General features: G+C 35.8%; 1 protein-coding gene across 4 annotated transcripts in view; it reads right to left on the bottom strand.

Moving 5' to 3' along the window:
* Positions 1–22,581, bottom strand: part of LOC127862171 (nucleoporin NUP35-like) — a 140,056-nt gene that overhangs the window by 1,806 nt on the left and 115,669 nt on the right. For 3 of the 4 annotated variants that reach the window (XM_052401200.1, XM_052401194.1, XM_052401180.1), the window contains exons 2-10: positions 20,999–21,126; positions 20,567–20,682; positions 18,524–18,644; positions 14,948–14,996; positions 14,468–14,585; positions 13,678–13,731; positions 10,197–10,266; positions 7,866–7,994; positions 6,968–7,132 (exon numbers count right to left, since the gene is read on the bottom strand). In XM_052401200.1, the coding sequence (XP_052257160.1) occupies positions 6,968–7,132; positions 7,866–7,994; positions 10,197–10,266; positions 13,678–13,731; positions 14,468–14,585; positions 14,948–14,996; positions 18,524–18,644; positions 20,567–20,682; positions 20,999–21,106 (930 nt within the window). In that variant the 5' untranslated portion in view covers positions 21,107–21,126. The remainder of the gene's footprint in view (positions 1–6,967; positions 7,133–7,865; positions 7,995–10,196; positions 10,267–13,677; positions 13,732–14,467; positions 14,586–14,947; positions 14,997–18,523; positions 18,645–20,566; positions 20,683–20,998; positions 21,127–22,581) is intronic. The other variant, XM_052401171.1, reaches the window with a different exon arrangement.

Genomic DNA, 22,581 nt, shown 5'->3' with positions numbered 1-22,581 from the left:
GCCTTTTTTATTCCATAATTCTACACACTTTTGTTAAACAAGCTGAAATGGCTGTTGTCAAAATAACTAATAGCAGGTAACGGTAGGTATGAACAGAATAGCAACAGTTGCAAACCAATAACAATGTTTGTATAAAAATGCACAAATTTCTATGTTTGTGTTTGTATTGATTAATTGTCAGCTTTCATTGGGGCTGTTGTTGACAACACAGAGAGCAGGTTAAGTAAGGTATACAAAGAGGTCTTATTTGTGGGTAAGAGTAGGATAAACTGGGTCTTGTTTGTGTTTTTAACTTCATCATAGAAAGCTTTCATTTAGCAATAATTGGCATGGCTTGTTGAGCATTTGAGACACACATTGACACCTGAAAACGTTATTGTATGTAACTGCCCTCTTTTCAGGGCCCCCATATTCTTGAGAGAAAAGTCCTAAAATTGTCAAATATAAAGTGCTGTGCAACCCATGCTCCTTTAAAAAAAATGTGTTCTTTCAAAATAAATAAAAGCTTTCCAATAACACGGATTAATTGATTGTCCAATAGTACAATGGCTGAAGTTTTCAGTCTATATATCTGTTTATTTTTCAATTTGCGCATAAAAAACCTTGTGCCCGTTAAAAAGTTTTGCGCTGTACACAGTAACTTGTATTTATTGTTGTTATCAGCTCAGTAACTGTAAACACTTCCCATGCATAGTATTGGTTTGACAGTTTTGTATAGGCTAATAATACATGTATACAAAATACTTGTTATTCAGATTCTAATTTGATCAGACAATAACACCTCGCCACCTGTCAATCAAACACTTAGCTTAATATTGAAAAACCAATCAGAGAGAGATCAATTAGGAGCCTGCCCTCTATCAGTTTGTCCACCTTTTCCTCAACAATTTGAAAATTGAGGTCTGTATTTTTTCGGATAATTTTCTTCCAAAAACTGTGCATGAAATATGATTTTACAGTGTCCATGGGAATTGTGTAACTCTGACAGTCAGCATTGAGAATGATTGGTTGGGGGAATTACATTTAAACTATTTCAAAAGCAGAAACGTGATCTTAACAAGTGCAAGTGGCCACTTCAATATTAAGAATTCCCAAAACCTCAATTATAGTACGTTATTTATTTATTTTTAATTACCTTATTTTTTGTGTTTAGCACTTTCCATTATGGAGATTTATTTATTTCATATAAACAATGTTCAATATGATTTCTATCATCTTTTAATATGTAATTACATGATACCAGCTCAGAATAACATATCAAAATACCTGTTATAAATGGCAATTGAGAGTCGAATATGTAGAATTACTGAAATCCCCATTCAAGAATGTTAATTTGTTTCAGAAAATGACCACACTGATTTGTCACGCTGCACATTTCATTATAATGATTGATATATGTTAGATTAATAACATGGAAGATTTCAGTCCCCACTTGGCAGCAGAAAGAATGTTTAACTTACTCAAATACTAGTTAAGAATGCCAATTTTGTGTCAAATACAAACTAGAGCTTCGTCACAGACGTGACGTATACCCCCACATGCTGCATTGACACAGTCTATTTTGCATGCTGTCTTCACAAAACAAGAGGGCCATGATGGCCCTGTATCGCTCCACTGCTGAAAAAAGGCTGAAACAAATATTCTCGGCATGTGCAAATACTTAAATATAGGCCCTATTAAAGCACATGTACAATTTTGTGACCCCCTGGGCTGGGTCAAATTTAACCCCAGGGGCATAATTTGAGCAAACTTTGTAGAGGACTACTATATCTCACTACATACAAAATGTGGTAGCCCTAGGTCCTAGAGTTAAGGACAAGAATATTTTAAGTTTTCACAAAATAAGCAAGCTGACTTAAGGTGAAAATATAGGAAAAAATATAGGAATTTTTGCATCAAAATATAGGAGGTTTGGGCTTGTTTAGGGTTAAAATATAGGAATTTTATGGTAAAAAGTAATGTTCTAGAGATATGTAGAGAACTTCTTACTTACTTGTTTTCCGTCAATTATCATTATATTCATGTTTTACTTAACAGTCCCTCATCTTCCCATCAAGGCAGATATGCTGATGCAGCAACACACTGTGGTCATCAATGTAGACACCTGATTTTTTTTTAAATAGTTAACAATCAACAAAACATTAGTAAACATAGTTTTACAACCTAACATAAGAGTGCAGCATTATATTGATAATGAAATTATTGAAACCGAAAACATGAATCACATACATGTAGTATCATATCATGGTATATAATACAAATTCTGTATTTTATGCACATTAAAATGTCTATACACTCTTCAATCAAACATTTTTAGGACATGAAAAGAACACCAAAACATCCTATATGATAAAATACACATACAGAACATAATTTTTTTCTGGCAGCTTCTGCATATAAATATATTTGAAATTGAACATCAAAATAATTAATTGAACAGAATTGCACAATGTTATTAATATCAATTGTAAAACAATCTAATCTCATGGGTATCAGACACACAATGGTAGTTACATATCTTAAAAACAAGAAAAAGATGCTATGGTATACATGGCAAAATGACATTAAAACATCTCAATAATCAGGAAGAGCATTAAATATCCTCTCAGAAGAGCATCCCTGTGGAAAGACCTGTTACAACTATCTGCTAGGATTTGTTCTCACCTTTTAAATGGTTGTATTTTTCTTCACCAAAGGTGTCCATATAGATATCACAATGGTGTACAACAGCACTCCTGCAAGATGGTGATGCTTTGGAAGAGGAGGGACAGCTTTTTACACTGTAAATTAAAATATCTAACAGCAGTATTACTTCTTTAAGTATTTAAAAAATAAAAGAGGAAATTTTCAGAACAAAATAGACGAAAAGTAAAAAATATAGGAAAATAGAGGAAAAAAGTAAAAAAAATATAGAAAAAAATAGGGAATATAGGTTTTGAAAAATATGGGACAATTCTCCAAAATATAGGAAAATATAGAAACATAGGAATCAGTTGACGGCCTGAGCAAGATATAAGCGTAAATAATGTTCAATTTTTTGACCCGCGGGTCAGGGTCAAATTTTACCCAAAGGGCATAATTTGAACAAACTTGGTAGAGGACTTTAAGATGTTACTGCATACCAAATTTGGTAGCCATAGTCCGAATGGTTTTCGACAAGAAGATTTTTAAAGATTTCACAAAATAGGCGCTTTATAAGCATTTATTCACTTTTGTGACCCCCCCGGGCAGGGTCAAAGTTGACCCCAGAGGCATTATTTGAACAAATTTGGTAGAGTTTTTTTAGATGTCACTACATACCAAATTTGTTAGCCCTAGGCCCAATGGTTATGGACAAGCAGATTTTTAAAGTTTTCACAAAATAGGCCCCATATAAGCGTATGTTCAGTTTTGTGACCCCCGGGCAGGGTCAAATTTGACCCAAGGGGCATAATTTGAACAAACTTGGTAGAGAACTATTACATGTCACTACATACCAAATTTGGTAGCCCTATGCATTATGGTTAAGAACAGGAAGATTTTTTAAGTTTTCACAAAATAGGCACTATATAAGCATATAATTGATTTTGTGGCCCCAGGGCATGGTCAAATTTGACCCCTGGGGCATAATTTGAACAAACTCAGTGGAGGACTATACAATGTCACTACAAACCAAATTGTGTAGCCCTAGGCCTAATGGTTATGGACGAGAATTTTTTTTAAAGTTTTCACAAAATAGGCATTATATACGCATATGTTCAATTTTGTGACCCCCGAGGCAGGGTCAAATTTGACCCTAGGGATAAAATTTGAACAAATTTGGTAGAGGACTATTAGATGTCACTTTATACCAAATTTGATAGCCCTAGGCCGGATGGTTATGGACAGAAAGATTTTTTAAGTTTTCACAAAATAGGCCTTATATAAGCATATGTTCAATTTTGTGACCCCCGGGGCAGGGTCAAATTTTACCCCAGGGATAAAATTTGAACAAATTTGGTAGAGGACTATAAGATGTCACTACATACCAAATTTGGTAGCCCTAGACCCAATGTTTATGGACAAGAAGATTTTTAAAGTTTTCACAAAATAGGCTACATATAAGCGTATGTTCAATTTTGTAACCCCCAGGGCAGGGTCAAATTTGACCCCAGGGGCATTATTTAAACAAACTTGGTAGAGGACTATAAGATGTCACTACATACCAAATTTGGTAGCCCTAAGCCTAATGGATATGGACAAAAAGATTTTTAAAGTTTTCACAAAATAAGCACTTTATAAGCATATATTCAATTTTGTGACCCCTGGGCAGTTTCAAATTTGACCCCAGGGGCATTATTTGAACAAACTAAGAAGAGAACTATTACATGTCACTACATACAAACACACAAAATAGACCTTATATAAGCATATGTTCAATTTTGTGACCCCCGGGGCAGGGTCAAATTTGACCCCAGGGGCATAATTTGAACAAATTTGGTAGAGGACTATTAGATGTCTCTACATACCAAATTTGATAGCACTAGGCCCAATGGTTATGGGGGTGAAAAGATTTTAAAAGTTTTCACAAAATAGGCCTTATATAAGCAAATTTTCAATTTTGTGACCCCCGGGGCAGGGTCAAATTTGACCCCAGGGGCATAATTAGAACAAATTTGAAAGAGCTTCACCCAGGAACATTTCTGAGAAATTTAATCAGATTTGGACTAGTAGTTTAGGAGAAGAAGATATTTAAAAGAAAAGTTAACGCACAGACGGACACACGCACGCATGACGGACACAGGACCATGACATAAGCCCCGCTTGCCTTTGGCCAGTGGAGCTTACAAGAGAAGCTAATTTATGGCGATTTTTAAAAATTATTATGCTATTATCATTTATGGCCATTTTGACCTTCAAACTCTTGAATTCTTAAGCATGACATGCCATCCAATGACTGTGAACAAAATTAATGTACAGAGTCATTTTAAAATCTCACAATGAATGACATTGTTATGGCCCGGACAAGATCATGTATGGCAATTTTTGACCTTTGAACTCAAAGTGTGACCTTTACCTTGGAGATATCGACATAATTCTTTCTTGTGACACACCGTCCAATGATGTTAAACAAATGATATTTAAATCTAACAATGAACGACATAGTTATGGCCTGGAAAAGCTAATTTATGGCCATTTTTGACCTTTGAACTCAGTGTGACCTTGACCTTGGACATATGGATGTAATTCTTTCGCGCGACACACCCTTCAATGATGGTACACAAATGTGCCAAATGATTTTAAAATCTCACAATGAATGACATAGTTATGGCCCGGACAAGCTCATTTATGGCCTTTTTTGACCTTTGAACTCAAAGTGTGACATTGAACTTGGAGATATCAACGTAATTCTTTTGCGCGACACACTGTCCAATGATGGTGAACAAATGTGCCAAATGATTTGAAAATCTCACAATGAACAACATAGTTATGGCCCGGATAAGCTCATTTATGACCTTTTTTTACCTTTGAACGCAAAGTGTGGCCTTTACCTTGGAGATATCGACGTAATTCTTTCGCGCGACACATCGTCCTATGATGGTGAACAAATGTGCCAAATGATTTTAAAATCTCACATTGAACGACATAGTTATGGCCCGGTCACGCTCATTTATGGCCATTTTTGACATTTGAACTCAAAGTGTGACCTTGACCTTGGAGATATCAACGTAATTCTTTTGCGGGACACACCGTCCAAACATGGTGAACATTTGTGCCAAATTATTTAAAAATCTCACAATGAAGACATAGTTATGGCCCGAACAAGCTAATTTATGGCCATTTTTTACCTTTGAACTCAAAATGTGACCTTGACCTTGGAGATATCGACGTAATTCTTTCACGCGACACACTGTCCAATGATGGTGAACAAATGTGCCAAATGATTTTAAAATCTCACAATGAACAACATATTTATGGCCCGGACAAGCTAATTTAGGGCCATTTTTGACCTTTGAACTCAAAGTGTGACCTTGACCTTGGAGATATCAATGTAATTCTTACACGGGACACACCGTCCAATAATGGTGAACAAATGTTCCAAATGATTTTTAAATCTCACTATCAACGACAAAGTTATGGCCTGGACAAGCATTTTACCTTTGACCTCCAAGTGTTACCTTGACATTGGAGATATCAACGTAATTCTTTCACAAGACACACCGTTCCATGATGGTGAACAAATGTACCAAGTCATTTTAAAATCTATCGATAAATGACATAGTTATGGTCTGGACAAACTTTGGGTTTAAAACGCACTAAGTGACCCTGTGACCTAGTTTTTGACCGGCATGACCCATATTAAACCTTGACCTTGCCATCATCTTGATACAACTTCTGACCAAGAAATTTTCGGGACAGACAGACCGACAGACCAGTACCAGTAATGGGGGTATAATAAAATCACTGTTTTGTAAATAGTTTCATAATTTACATCAGTAAATACAAATATAAAAGTGTTATTTAGTACTAATAACCATCGTTACACGAAGTAACATAAAATATTTGTGTACACAAAAAAGCATCTGAGAGCATTTTTAAGTACCAAATCCCTGATATAGATAGCTAATTTTTCTCAAAACAAATTGTTTTTGCATTTGCACCATTATTAAAATTATCCAATTATTTGTAAACCTTTATTACGAGGGCTAAAAACTCCACTAAATGTTCACCAAAATCATCAAAAAATATAATGTAATTATAAGCAAGGCCATCACTTTGTTGTTAGCTTGTCAAGGATTTTAATCCACTTGGTCACATGAATAGGTAGGTGGTTGTCTTCAAGGCTAGATGTAAACAAATGTGTAGTGAAAATGGGAATTATTTTTACTCTGAAGAGCTGTTGACTTTTTGACATTGCTATGTTGGGGTACAAGTTGTTAACTACAATAATTTGTAGTTTGTCTTTTAAAAGAATCAGTGGGCGGAAGATAAGAACAAATATGTTAACCTCATTTTCGCTGCGTGCTGCCTTGTAAGAGGCGGCTAGTGAGCGGATTGGAGTGTTCTTGAGACCAGAGGGAGCAGGCGAGGTCACATTACCCAGTCCTGGTGTCGATGTCAAGCTGCTAGTGCCGGAGAAACCTATATTTTCCTTGTCACCAAACATTACTTTCTGAAAAAAATTATTAATATGCATTCACAAGCATGAACTAACAGTGCAGTATGTAAAGGTCAAAAGTTCATGTCAATTACATGGACTTAACATGTAGCTTCACCATCAACCACAATAGCAATTGGTAACTTTGAAACAGGAAACTACTTATAAAATTTGGTATGTTGTCATCTTTTCAAGAGCACTTAAAGTGACATTAGACGCCTCTAACTGTTTATGCTATGTTTATAGGTGTCTATCGCAACTGTTGTTTATTTTTGGTGTTTTCACTTCATATACACTTATATTTGTTAATGCAGGATCAACATACTAAACAATATCCCAGAAAGAGAAAAATAATGCATTTGAAAATCAACCGTACTTTTGTTTGACAACTGACGACAGAAACTATTCGTTTTCCTGCAACTATATCTATTCATAAGACACACGAACACTAACTCTGATCCTAAGAAAAAGACAGTTCCGCTCGGCTAAGAGAACTGGGAAAGTCATGTAAAATATTGAATATAATATATATTTTTTATAAATAACTGGTAGCAAGATGAGTTGCAGATAATTGGTCAGTTACCACATTTTAACAAACTCTTTTGACCTGTTAATTCTTTTCAGCTCAATTCAATAGCAAAAATGCCCATAATTTCACTTTAGTTCAAATGATAAAAGCTTTTAATGTACAAGAAACGTGTTTATCAAGCCAATAAATGACTTATATCTTTAACTCTAGTTTCCTCACTTTATCTATACAGCTGTTCACCCCAACCATAATATTGTTGCCCAGAACTTTGCCGTTCTTGCTCAAAGCTTTCTTGGCCTGTATCTTCGACTGGTAGTGTATATGCATCCAGTTCCCTTCTGGTGTTAACTGCAATAGTAACATGGTCTTAACAGATGTACTACTACATGTACATAAAGGCAATCAACATGAAAGAAAACCACAGTTTAGTCTGAAAACAAGAGTTTTGTCACAGACGTGACTAGAGCTGTAACGATTCACCCATCATTCGATTCAATTTCGATACCAAATGGTCCGATTCAATTATTTTCGATTCAATTCATATTAAACTATTTGCTGCTTATTTTGCAAACTATTTCATGTTTGGTATGTCCAGAGCATGAATTGATATGTTTGTTATTTGTTATTAACTTATTACGATGTACATATAAAGTGTTTAATTTTTTAAATAAAATTTAAAACGCAACATTGTTTTTTTAAGTAAAACATTCATTCAACAAAACTTCCTGTCGAGTTATTTCTTTAATAACATAAAATGCACAATGTATCGCATGTGTTTAACAGAAAAAATAAACATGTAAGTATATAAACAACTTCCAGTTGACTTCTTAACAGAATGCACACAGTTTAGTAAACAAACCATATGGGTAACTTACGTCAACAAAACACGTTTTGCAAGTGTCCTTTGCATCAAAACCTTCGCATAACCCAAAATGTTCCCATACTTTTGATTTTAATTTTGTTGGTGCGTCTTTCGGCGTGGTTGAAGAAGCCATTTTACCGGCTGATGTTATGCTAATCATGTAATTCATTCATTCATTGGGTGCCATATTGGTTATTGACCAATAACAAGGCGTATTACAAATGACAAGAAAGGATTTGGAAAGAAAGGTTTTAAATGCGGATCATTCGGGATTGCAGTGAATCGAATCGAAATTGGCTGTATTGGTATCGAAATAAAATCAGCGGCGTTGAATCGGATTTTCGATGCATCGAAGCGAATCGTTACAGCTCTAGATGTGACAAATACACCCACATGCCGCATTGACACAGAATATTTTGCATATTGTCTTCACAAAAAACAGCGGACACAATGCTCAATGTTTAAAACGCAATAAGTGACAACGTGACCTAGTTTTTGACCTGGCATGGCCCATGTTCATTCATGACCTACACATCACCTAGATACAACTTCTGACCAAGTGTTGTGAAGATCGGATGAAAACTAGTTGAATTAGAAAGCGGTCACCATGCTAAATGTGTAAAACATACTAAGTGACCCCTTGACCTAGTTTTTGATCTGGCATGGCCCATGTTCGAACTTGGCCTTAAGATCATCTAGATAAAACTTCTGGCCAAGTTTGGTGAAGATCAGATGAAAACAACTTGAATAAGAGAGCGGACACCATGCTGAATGTTAAAAAACACATTGAATGACCCGATGACTTGGTTTTTGGCCCGACATGGCCCATGTTCAAACTTGGCGTAGAGATCATCTAGATAAAACTTATGACCAAGTTTGGAAAAGATATTGGATGAAAACTACTTGAATAAGAGAGCAGACACATGCTGAATGTTTAAAACACACCAAGTGACCCCGTGACCTAGTTTTTGACCAAGCATGACCCATTTTCAAACTTGACCTTGACATCATCTAGATACAACTTCTGACCAAGTTAGGTGAAGATTGGATGAAAACTACCTGAATTAGAGATCGGACACCATGCTCAATGTTTAAAACACACTAAGTGACCCGTGACCTAGTTTTTGACTACTATGACCCATGTTCGAACTTGGCCTAGACATCATCTAGATACAACTTCTGACCAAGTTTGGTGAAGCTCGGATGAAAACTATTTGAATTAGAGAGCGGACACTTAATACCGACCAACCGACCGACAGACAAGTTCACTCCTATATACCCCCCTGAACTTCGTTTGTGGGGGTATAACTATTTGATTTCTCATAATTACAGCCAAAATATCAATTGAAGCAGAAGTCTGCTTTTTCATGAAAGTATTCAACATTTTTCATTTTGAAGACTGCACACTACTGCCTTGCATGATTTTGATGCAAATGTAACCCAAAAGCTCATTCTGATACGTATTTTATATCTTAATAATAAGATTTATTTTTTAAGAGTATTTAACGTAAGATTGCACAAAGAAACACTTGCAGGGCATTTAACAAATGTGCAGAAAAAAAACTCCAAACTTCAGTCAAAACTTCACCCAAAAATATTTCATTTGCCGTCTTTACATTTACAGCAAAAGGGTAATTTCACACCTAGTAAATAGCATAACACTTTAATAGCAGGTGATCATCACTTACAACATGTCGGAGTATATTGCCATACTGAGAGAATTGCTGTAGTATATAGGAGGCCGCTGCTGGGGGAAATCTGAAATAAACAGACTATATGAAAGTAAACTACAAAACATATTGTCTGTATCAAAAAATTACTGAATGCAATTAGCATATACTTACTGTTACATTCCTTAATTTTATTGATCATGTCATCTAAATGCTTCTATAATGCTTGTCTATTAAAGAATGCAATAAGTTTTTCCAATAGTCACAACAGAACAAAAACATACTTAAAATTTATTTGAAATGCGAGATGCATTAAAATTTATTAGGTTACTATTGTTCACAATGTGCCAGCAAAAAGGTAATTGGAAGGATGAATACATGCAAACAATGACAGGTATACCACTTAATCCCCATTGGTTGAATGATGAAAGAATAAAGGCACGCATTTCAGCACATGTCAACTAACATGGCTACAAACTTATTTTCTTAACAAGAGTGCCAAACTGTCAAAATATACGCCCATTTTAAGGCTTTGGACAACTTGATAACTTTACAGGCTTTCTACTGCCTCTCCACAAAATGCTAGGGCAAAAGTAGGGCAAGATTTTAGCAAAACATAGGGCAAAGTAGGGATTTTTACTGTTAAAAAGTAGGGCTAAATAAGAAAATTATTACCATTTTTCAGCTGGAATTACCATCAAATTGATACATATCCTAGTCCATCTGATGCTGTGAGAATGCCTTGTTCTGCCCATCCTTGAAATACAGGCACCTGAAATTTTTATTTCTCATTTAACATCAATTTACACAATTGAATACAATAATGAACCTGACATTCAAAACATACACTGTTAATCTTATAAAGCAAAGTACAAAAGCCCTCAGTATTACCCCTTTCCTCCATGAATATGTACCAAACTTCACCCACTATGAATATATAAGTATTCTTGCACTAGTACTAAACAAAGAATTTTCTCACCACAGGCAATAGTGAAGAATTACATTTTTATTATAAGTGTATAAGCAAACCGAGACTAAGGTCTATTCCGTTTGCAAAGGTGTTAAAATGAGTTTACGTGGAGTAAAGGGTTAAGCAAAATTAGTTTCAAACCATACAGGGGTGTCATTATGATTGCAAAGGATTGTGTAGAATAGAAACTGATTAGGCCGGGGATCAAGGGGGCCCTTAACAAATTCTAGACATTTTGAGGGACAAAATACTGCTATTCTCAGAGCACAAAAAGTTAAAATGAGGTCTAAAAAGAAGAGAAAATTTTAAGATTTTCACATTTTTAGTATACTGTACAAGGTAAAAACATATTAAATTGATAGATCTTTGCATGTTCCAATTCTATCCATTACCTGATAATCCATTATTAATACGATTTCTTTTTTCAAAACCAAAATACACCCAATATTGACAATGAATGTATTAAAGAATTTAGTAAACACAAATGTCCGCCATTTACCGCAAATGCATATACAAATTGAATGATTAAGAGTGGTTACGAGTAATGTTTATGTTAGTGAAACTGACTAGTTATAGTATTAAAATGGACATTGTATGGATCTAAGTTGTTAGTATGTCACTGCTGCAACATAGTATTGACACAAAGCAAATAAAGGCTGGTCAAAGCAGTTTGTCAATGCAGTGTCTTATATCAAACTACAAATGCTACGGTGTTAATCAAATTCTAATCGATTTATTAATTTTAAAGTAGATGTGTGTCCATAGGACACAGATGCCCCACAATTTGGCTCTGTCACAAAGATTCCTATAGTTTGCTAAATCAGGGGCCATAACTCCATAGATATCTGATACACTTGCATCAAAATATTCAGGTATACAAGTTCACATCCTGACAACTATTCACAGAAAGATGGCTCTAGCAGTTATACTTTTGAGATCTAGGCTATGGACAGCCAGATGGACGGACAGACAAACAATGGCAAATCATCCCCTCCCTTTTTTGTGGGGTCATACAAAATTATTTATGATAAATATGACGGTTAGGAAAAGCAAGCTTAACATATAAACTAAAATGTATTTTGTAAGAAAGGAAAGCAACATCTGCAATTACAAATTTAACCCATAAGGTTTAAAACACAGCATGGCATTTGTGGGTTCCCTCAGTTAGTAGCATTATTGGGAAAAAAGAAACTTGGCAGTATAAATTCTAGATGAAGCGTGCATATCTGTCACCTCTATTTCAAGAAGCACGTATGTTATGATGAAATAGAACATACATGTATTTTCACTGCGTAAAAAGATATTATCTTACCTAAAGACCAGTATGTCTGTACTGACTAGCCAAGGAACCATGGTGCTTTCAAGGATGGACATCACAAGGTGATCCTCCAAACACATCTGAACTGTACTCATTACAAAGGATTCATAATGGCTGGAAATTCTGAAAATATCTAAAGAAGAATCATGTAAGCCTTTATTTTACATTTTGTTTATTTTACTTGCAAAATGATAAAGTAGGGATAATAGGGCTATTTTTTTAAAAAGTAGGGAAAAGTAGAGAAAAGTAGGAAAAGTAGGGACACGTAGAAAGCCTGACTTCACCATGACCCATATTTGAACTTGACCTACATATCATCTAGACATAACTTCTGACCAAAGTTGGTGAAGATCTGATGAAAACTACTTCAATTAGAGAGCGGACACCATGCTAAATGCTTGAAATGCACTAAGTAACCTCGTGACCTAGTTTTTAACCTTGAATGACCCATATTTGAACTTGACCTACATGTAGATATTGTCTAGACACAACTTCTGACCAAATTTGGTGAAGATCGGATGAAAACTACTTTAATTAGAGAGCGGACACCATTCTAAATGCTTGAAATGGTTTAAGTGACCCTTTGACATAGTTTTTGACTCGGCATGACCCATATTCGAACTTGACCTAAATATTGTCTAGATAAAACTTCTGACCTAGTTTGGTAAAGATCTGATGAAAACTACTTAAATAAGCGAGCGGACACCATGCTAAATGCTTGAAATGCACTAAGTGACCCTGTGACCTAGTTTTTGAACCGGCATGACCCATATTTGAACTTGACCTAGATATTGTCTAGATACAACTTCTGACCAAGTTTGGTGAAGATCGGATAAAAACTATTTGAATTAGAGAGCGGAAAAACTGTGGACGCCGCCCACCCACCGCCAAGGTGAAACTATAATACGTCCCGCTTTTTTTAAACGGGCGTATAAAAAGTTAAAGCACAGGTGTGCTCTGTGAAAAGAGGGTTAATGCATGTGCATAAAGTGTCGTCCTAGATTAGCCTGTGCATACCACACAGGCTAATCAGGGACAACACTCTCCATCTTAACAGGATTTTTGCTAAGAAGATACTTTCTTTAAACAGAAAATATCATAAAAGCGGAAAGTGTTGTCCCTGATTAGCCTATGCGGACTGCAAACTGAGATTTAATGCACATTAAACCCCCTATTTCACGGAGCAAGGCTCATATCTATCCTCAACCCACCCGAACACAGTGATCCATGTTTCATCAAGAACATCGTCTGAGGTGAGGGATTCACTGAAAGAAAAACTATAAATGCTAAATTGTAAACTGAAATACACATGTACTTATTATTTCAACAAATTTCATTAATACAAATATCTAATCAAAATTCAACCAAAAAGCTTCTACTTGTTTAATTTTGGGAACAGGAGTTCAAACTTTTACATCCATACTACTAATTACTTACACCAAAGATGATATCAATATAATTTATGCTGTATTTTGACATTCTATGTTTTTGGAACACAGTAATAATTCTGAAATACACCTATTTGAAAGAAAATGCATGTAAATTGAAAGGTCAATTTTGACACAAAAAACAAGGGTTTAGTAAAGACATGACAATGACAAAACTATAGGAACGGCTTACCGAAAGACCAAATTGCTGGCTTCTATCTTTGAAAAAGAGCAACAAAACAAGCAAATTTGTTGAATTGATATCCACCGCCAATATGCATCTGGACACTAAAGTGTTGTATCTGACACCAAAAAAGCATTTTTTTCAAGATACAATGGGCCATAACTCCGTTATTAACAGATGGTGTACAATGCCATTTGGCGTGCATCATCCTCTTATCCATATATATACTCATACCAAGTTTCAATGAAATCCGCCAAAGCACGTCCAAGATATGGCTCCTGACACAAAAGAGACGGACGGACTGAAAGACGGACGAACGGAAAGACGGAAGGATGGATAACCCCAAAACAATATCCCTCCGCCTATGGCAGGGAATAAAAAGTTGCTTACCCCTGTGTATAGAACGGGTCCATTTGGGCCGGGGACATTGCAATTCGAGAGGATGTCATGCCATGAGAGCTGTCGCCAGGTGTCACATACATTGTATCATACAGCCCATGAGACAGGCCTGAACAAACAAATTGTACAGTTAAATTTACATGTTTTGTTTGTTATTTTTTCATGGATATTTATAATTTATACATGCAATATAATGCCAATAATACTACTGCCAAAACTTCAAAACTAATGTTAAACAATCCTTGAGCATAGTATTATTACAGAAGCATTAACATCTCTTATTTAAATGCATCAGACCATGCAATGTGTATTTAGCACAGTAGGTGAAACACAAACATTACTTGAGGCACCAAATAAAAAAATTCCCACTCTCTGCAAATGATATCTTAGTTGGAGACTGCACAGACTAATCTGGGACAACACTTACGCACATACCTTATTTCTCTGAGCGACGCTCACTTATTTAAATACCTGTGGTTGGTGGAGCAGGCGTAGACAGGCCGCCACTTCTGGCAGGGTACTTAAATAGAAACATGGCCTCTCACTCTAACTACTGTCAGGGTCTAGATTTCAGTCACACCTCAATTAGGAGGAATACACCCTATCCACTTACTGGACTCACCAAACTTTTAATTTCGTATTCGATCATGCAGACTCAAGAACTACCCATGTTGGCACAAAAAGGCAGAATACAGCCAAATGGCAGCATTATAACACCATAGTTGGAACCTACAAATATCATACCCAAAACACAAAATAGAAATACTCATGACTCTTGAGCTCAAAATTTAGTGTATTTTTTCTGTTGTGTCCATATATTACGTATCACATAAGAAACTTTTTTAATTTGACTGTTGGGTTAACTTGCATGTGAGAAACTAATATTGTACTTATTTCAAATCCCATATCTTTCATGGACTTGAACATAATAATTAGTAGACTATTCAAGTTAAATGCTGTTTTTTTGTATTATTAAAATGTTGTTAAGCATCTTAACACACATAAAATCAACCCATATGTATTTGAGGTATTTAAAAAAAAATCTTCAATTTATCATTTCACTGTTTGTTTGTTTTTTACATCTGACAAAATAGTGAAGTTAATTAATGATAATTATTTCTTACCATAAGCATTTTTTTTATTTTTTAGCCTATATAAACTATTTATTTCGTTTTTCAAAATCAGAAAACAGCCAAAAATGAACAAACTTAACTCAAATTACTGACAATAAAAATCTTTACCATTTTGTTTTTCGAAAGCAATCTCCAAGTATTGCCCCAGTGAGAACTCCACCTTTCAGTTCTTAAAAACCTTGTTTCCTGCTGGTTATTTTATGGTTAATAAAAACATGAAAAAGCTCTCTCTAAATAAAAACAAGAGCGCCGCATGACGGAGCAATATACGCCCGATTCGTGTGCCATTGGAGATGATACACTGATGATTGATGTATTTGTTTTGGAAATAAGCAAAAAAAACAACAACAACTTATATAACTGATATATTCATATATATGCATAGATATCAATAAGTGTACACTTAGTCTCATTTGTTCTCTAAAACACAATATTTAAATCATAATTGTTTAGACCTACATAGGTATAGAATGGCAGTATTTCCTGTACTGATATTACTTATCTTGAAATTAGTTCCCTAAAAACTGAAATAAATATTTGGTTTGAATGTTTAAATACTGTTTGCTTTTACATTTTATATCAGCATGAATACCAAGGCTGTCTGTAATTCACCTTTATAAGATGCTTATAGCGGTTTTTATTGCTATCAAGTTCGATAAGTGTTCAGCGGATGATAAATGTAAATGAGGTGTATTAAATTGATAATCATAAACCTGTATAAGGCATTTTGGCTGGGTCAATTGCGATGATAATGGACATGATGTAAGTTACAATAACCTATAACACATACTTGAAACCTTTTTAAGGAATAAATGGATTTTGCTTTTTTTTTAGGTAATGGGTCTCTATAAATGCTTTTATTCAACTTACATTCTGATTGTAAATCCAAATCCAGATGGCTTTGTTGTCTGAGGAATAAGTTTCAAGTACACCAGTTCGCGCAGTTATCATATTCGTGAAGATCAAGTCTATTGTTGACCGATAGTCTATGGTAGGGATACAAGGCTGTTGATGTAACTTATACCCCCATACCACTTTGACGCAGGATAAAAAGTTGTTTAAAAGTTTCGGATGAATACAATTTGAATTAGAGTCCGGACAAAGTGGCGCCGTTGAAAATGCACTAATTGACCCTATGACCTAGTTCTTGACCCGACATGACCCATATTCGAACTTGACCTAGATATCAACTAGATGCAACTACTGACCAAGTTTGGTAAAGATCGGATGAATACAATTTGAATAAGAGTCCGGACAAAGTGGCGCTGTTGAAAATGGACTAATTGACCCTATGACCTAGTTTTTTACCTGGCATGACCCATATTCGAACTTGGCCTAGATATCAACTAGATGCAACTACTGACCAAGTTTGGTGAAGATAAGATTTATACAATTTGAATTAGAGTCCGGACAAAGTAAAATGCACTAATTGACCCTTTGACCTAGTTTTTGACCCAGCATGACCCATATTCGGACTTGACCTAGATATCAACTAGATGCAACTACTGACCAAGTTTGGTGAAGATCGGATGAATACAATTTGAATTAGAGTCCGGACAAAGTGGCGCCGTTGAAAATGCACTAATTGACCCTATGACCTAGTTTTTGACCCGGCATGACCCATATTCGAACTTGGCCTATATATCAACTAGATGCAGCTGCTGACCAAGTTTGGTGAAGATCGGATGAATACAATTTGAAATAGAGTCCGGACAAAGTGGCCCCTTTGAAAATGCACTTATTGACCCTATGACCTAGTTTTTGACCCGGCATGACCCATATTCGAACTTGGCCTAGATATCAACTAGATGCAACTGCTGACCAAGTTTGGTGAAGATCGGATGAATACAATTTGAATTAGAGTCCGGACAAAGTGATGCCTTCCGCCCGCCGCCCGCCGCCCGCCCGCCGCCCGCCCGCCCGCCCGCCGCCCGCCGCCCGCCCGCCCGCCAAGGGGTTTCACATAATACGTCCCGTATTTTATACGGGCGTATAAAAATGGAGTTGAGGTGTTTAAAATGAAAAAGATTAGTTAAGAAACAAATATTATTGTGTGCATATGCTAAAAAGATCTACACCATTCTTCCCCATAAAAGCATTTTTGGGGGCACATAATTCTTTCCACAAATACTTGCCTTCTGCCTTCTACTATGTAGACCTTGAATAACACTTGAGGCCTGCTCTATTGTATATATAAGAGGACGAAGGATCAACAGGGTTCACAGGGGTTTACACAAGGGCTGGACAGAATGTTAACGCAACGTTAACAAGAGATGTGTTTATCAGGAACACAATGCCCCCTAATGCCCCGCTTTGATTTTTTATTTTTATTTTGACAGACACACAAACACACACACACACATACAATGACAGACAGGCCAAAAACAATATACCCGCGATCATTCGATCCAGGGGAATAAAAACTTATCTTGCAAATATCTAAACTTATTGAAATACATTTGCAAAATTCTGTAGCGCATAAAAGACAGTTTTCCTTGCAATTTGTGTCCATTTTACTTTTTATGAATAAATAATTGATATGTCTGAAATCGGTGCAAAAATTTGACAAAAATACAGCATAATTGTGTACATTATTGCATTACACGTCGAATTATTTGCCAAAAACACAGGCATATTAAATAAGGTATTTCTAGTATTTTAGATTGCCATAAGCAGCATAAAAACTGTCTTTAATGCACTAGTTAAAATTTTTAAGAAAAATTGTTTTAAAGTTATTTGAAGAAAAGCACCATATACTGTTGTGTTTTTACATCCATTACCGTTCAATTGTTAACCGCACAGAGTTAGTCACCTGATTGGCTTCTCTGTCACTAACTTCGGCAAGTAAACTCCAATTTCCAGGTCAAATGAAAGCCCTGAAAACCTTCGCATTCCAGATAATCAAAACATTTACCTGTGAGGGTGTGCTAAATGGACTAGACACACTTGAGTGGGAGGGGCTTGTGGTCTGAAGAAGACTCTTGATTGGGGGAGCCCCTGCCTTTTCTTTTACTCTCACGCTACTCTCAAAACGACTGGAAAAGTAAATTTTGAAGAAAAAATAAACTACTCCTTTAATCAACATCAAATGAGAGTATTAAATTTGGAAGAGAATGTCTGAAACATTAGAAAGGGAGGGATTGTGCGATGGTTGAACGGTATTTCAAACATAAACTAATAAAAATAAATATTTGTGTTTTTAACCGTTTCCAAAAAAAAAATTGGGGGTTGGGTGGGATGGGGTGGGGGGGGGGGGTATAGTGTGGTGTGGTGGTCATTTGTGAGATGATCTTTAAAAAAAAAATAAAAAAATTAGGGGGGGGGATTAGGGGGGGGAGGGGGGGAGGGGACAGGGGATGGTTTGGGTGGAGTCTATTGTGGTATGTCACGTAAGAGTAGTTTTGTCAAAGTATCAATCAAATCTAATCATAAATAAAGAAGTTGTGGCAATTTTAGCAAAATTTAATAATTTGACCTTGAGAGTCAAGGTCATTCAAAGGTCAAGGTAAAATTCAACTTGCCAGGTGCAGTAACCTCATGATAGCATGAAAGTATTTGAAGTTTGAAAGCAATAGCCTTGATACTTAAGAAGTAAAGTGGATCGAAACACAAAATTTAACCATATATTCAAAGTTACTAAGTCAAAAAAGGGCCATAATTCCGTAAAAATGACAACCAGAGTTATGCAACTTGTCCTTTTACTGTACCCTTATGATAATTTGTGAGTGTTCCAAGTATGAAAGCAATATCTATGATACTTTGGGGGTAAAGTGGACCAAAACACAAAACTTAACCAAATTTTCAATTTTCTAAGTATAAAGGGCCCATAATTCCGTCCAAATGCCAGTCAGAGTTACATAACTTTGCCTGCACAGTCCGCTTATGATAGTTAATAAGTGTTGCAAGTATGAAAGCAATAGCTTTGATACTGTAGGAATAAAGTGGACCTAAACACAAAACTTAACCATTTTTTCAATTTTCTAAGTTAAAAAAGGGCACATAATTCTGTCCAAATGCCAGTCAGAGTTACATTACTTTGCCTGCATAGTCCCCTTATGATAGTTCAGGGCCCTCAATCCATTTTAGGGGAAGCGGGTCGCTACCCTCATGAGGGGGAATTTTGGCGGCGTTTCCCTTTTTGGGGAATTTTTTTACTACTCTCTAATTATTACATGTGTACATGTTTGCACTATATTCATTTCTTTTATCATAATTAAGTATGTTTAACTAGATTAAATTGAAATAGAATTGAGATATAATAATCATGAGACACATCTTTAAAATATATTATTTTTTTTAATCAGGGGGAATTTTTCCCCCCAAAAGGGGAAAAAAATATACTTTTCAGGTGGGGGACTGCGGCCGAAATTCGGCCGCAGATTTGATAGATTGAGGGCCCTGTAGTTAGTAAGTGTTGCAAGTATGAAGCAAAAGCTTTGATACTTATTTACGGAATAAAATGGACCTAAACACAAAACTTAACCAAAATTTTCAATTTTCTAAGTATAAAAAGGGCACATAATTCTGTCAAACTGCACGCAAGAGTTATTTAACTTTGCCTGCCCAGTCCCCTCATGATAGTAAGTAAGTGTACCAAGTTTGAATGCAAAAGCATTGATACTTTCTGAGAAAAGTGGACCTAAACGCAAAACTTAACCAAAATTTTCAATTTTCTAAGTATAAAAAGGGCACATAATTCTGTAAAATGCACGCCAGAGTTATCTAACTTTGCCTGCCCAGTCCTCTCATGATAGTAAGTAAGTGTACCAAGTTTGAATGCAATAGCATTGATACTTTCTGAGAAAAGTGGACCTAAACGCAAAACTTAACCGGACGCCGACGCCAACGCCGACGTGATGACAATAGCTCATTTTTTTTTTCAAAAAATAGATGAGCTAAAAATGACACATTAGTATTGAAACCCTATAATTATGACAAATGCTCCCGCAAAGTTCACCTCGGTGTTGAGTAGTGAGCCAGGGACGTGTTAGGTGAGGTAAGGGAGCTAGCTCGGTGGAGTGAAGACCTCGGTGGGCTGTTACCGCTGCTGACCCAGAGACGGGAAGAAACAGGCTGAAAAAAATAAGGCCGAAAAAACAGTTCCAATACCTGTACATGTAGCTGACACATGGATAAAAAATATTGATGAGTGTTAGTTTAAAAAATATTGTGTGTGTTTTTTTCTAAACATGACATTGGCAAGATTTGTACAAATACAAGTCATCTGTATATTTTTCTATTAGTCAAAGACTGTCTAACATGTGAACCAGTCAAACACTGAAGCACATTCCTAAACAAGTACATTATTCAGGGAGCTATTAAATATTACCAAAGGCTTTATTTGTTTATACATATAGTAATACAGTTTCATTTTTGCTAATGCACTTACAGATACACCGTGAGACATGGAGTCTCCAAGCAGGTAGCTGGGTAGATACTGAGATGAGTGGCCAGGCATGGGACTGGTAGGGCTGGTGGGAGTACTTCCCATGGCCATTGGTTCAATACCATGGTGACCTGTCATTCACAAACATTTGAAAATACTACCTCTGATGGCTTGATGCTTAAGTTCATGTATTTATTATGTATTTTTATAAAAATTATGTCCTTATTTACTTCGATAACAATTTCTGAAGCCCTAGGTAGTTGCAATTAACTTAAAGACAATACATGAATCTTTTCATTAGACCCAATTTGTCTCTTGGTTGGAATCTTGGAAAGGCCAAACAACAAAAGGGCCCTTAAGTGCTCTACCGAGTTCAAGAAAAAACAACCTTAACAAAAGCACCGCATAACGGGTGCCACGCTCGGCTGCGAAAGCTTGTCAGAATTTTTTTTTTTTTTAGAGGTCACAGTGACCTTGACCTTTGACCTAGTGAACCAAAAATGGGTGTGGCGTGTATAACTCATCAAGGTGCATCTACATATGAAGTTTCAAAGTTGTAGGTGGAAGGACTTTCATTTTAGAGCCAATGTTAAAAACCTTTACAAACCTTGACACGGACGGCAGACACGACGAGCTGGCTCTGACAATAGCTTGGGTTTTCTCCGAAAACAGCCAAGCTAAAAACTGGCGACCTATTTTGTTGACAAATGTGACAAAGATTGTAAATTGACTCAACTAGGTATTATCAATATAATCATTCAGATTCTTAACAAAATTTATCAAGATTGAAATATAAATGAAGCATCCATAGTGAAAATGATTCCAAGATTTGCCACGTTACGTCACGCAATTTGTTCACGCATTTGAGCCAGATTCAAACTCTTCTTAGATATTGTAAATTAAAAATTCTGACCAAGAGTCATCAAGATTGAGTCATAAATATGGCATCCAGAAAAGATGCAAGGTTTTTATAAGATTTACTCTGGTGACCTAGTTTTTGGACGCACAGATTTGACAGAATAATACTAAAATTTACATTATATAATGTCAGGTTTAACATTCTGAAGAAGTTTCCTCAAGATTGAGTTAAAATAGTGGCTTCTAGAGTGGTCACAAGATTTGTCTAAGATTTTACCTGGTGACCTAGCTGTGAGATGCATTTTACCCATATTTAAACTGGGCCTTGATATTGTAAAATAAACAGTGTGACCAGGTTTCATCAGGATTATGTGGCTTCTACAGGAATGACAAGGTTCCAAATATTTTACCTTGTAACCTAATATCATGACGCACTTGACCTGGCTTTGAACTCAACTAGTATTGTCAAGATAAACTTTCTGACCAAGTTTCAATGCATTCTTCTTGAATGCTTTGAGCTTTTATGAGTATATACGTACAGATCAAAGTTTTCCCTCATAAAGGCAAAAACATTTGGTTAAAATATGTCCCATGTTTGTCTATTAAATTGGTTTCAATCATTCAAATACATACGTAACAAGCACAATACCTGTTACCATCAACACCCAATTGCTTGTCTTTTGTGGAGAAATACTCAAAACAAAAACTCGATTAAAACCTGTCATCAA

Source organism: Dreissena polymorpha, chromosome 1 (genome assembly GCF_020536995.1).
Source record: "Dreissena polymorpha isolate Duluth1 chromosome 1, UMN_Dpol_1.0, whole genome shotgun sequence".
In the NCBI taxonomy this organism is placed as follows: domain Eukaryota; kingdom Metazoa; phylum Mollusca; class Bivalvia; order Myida; family Dreissenidae; genus Dreissena; species Dreissena polymorpha.
The sequence above is the reverse complement of the archived record's forward strand: the minus strand, read 5'-3'. Positions and strand labels throughout refer to the sequence as shown.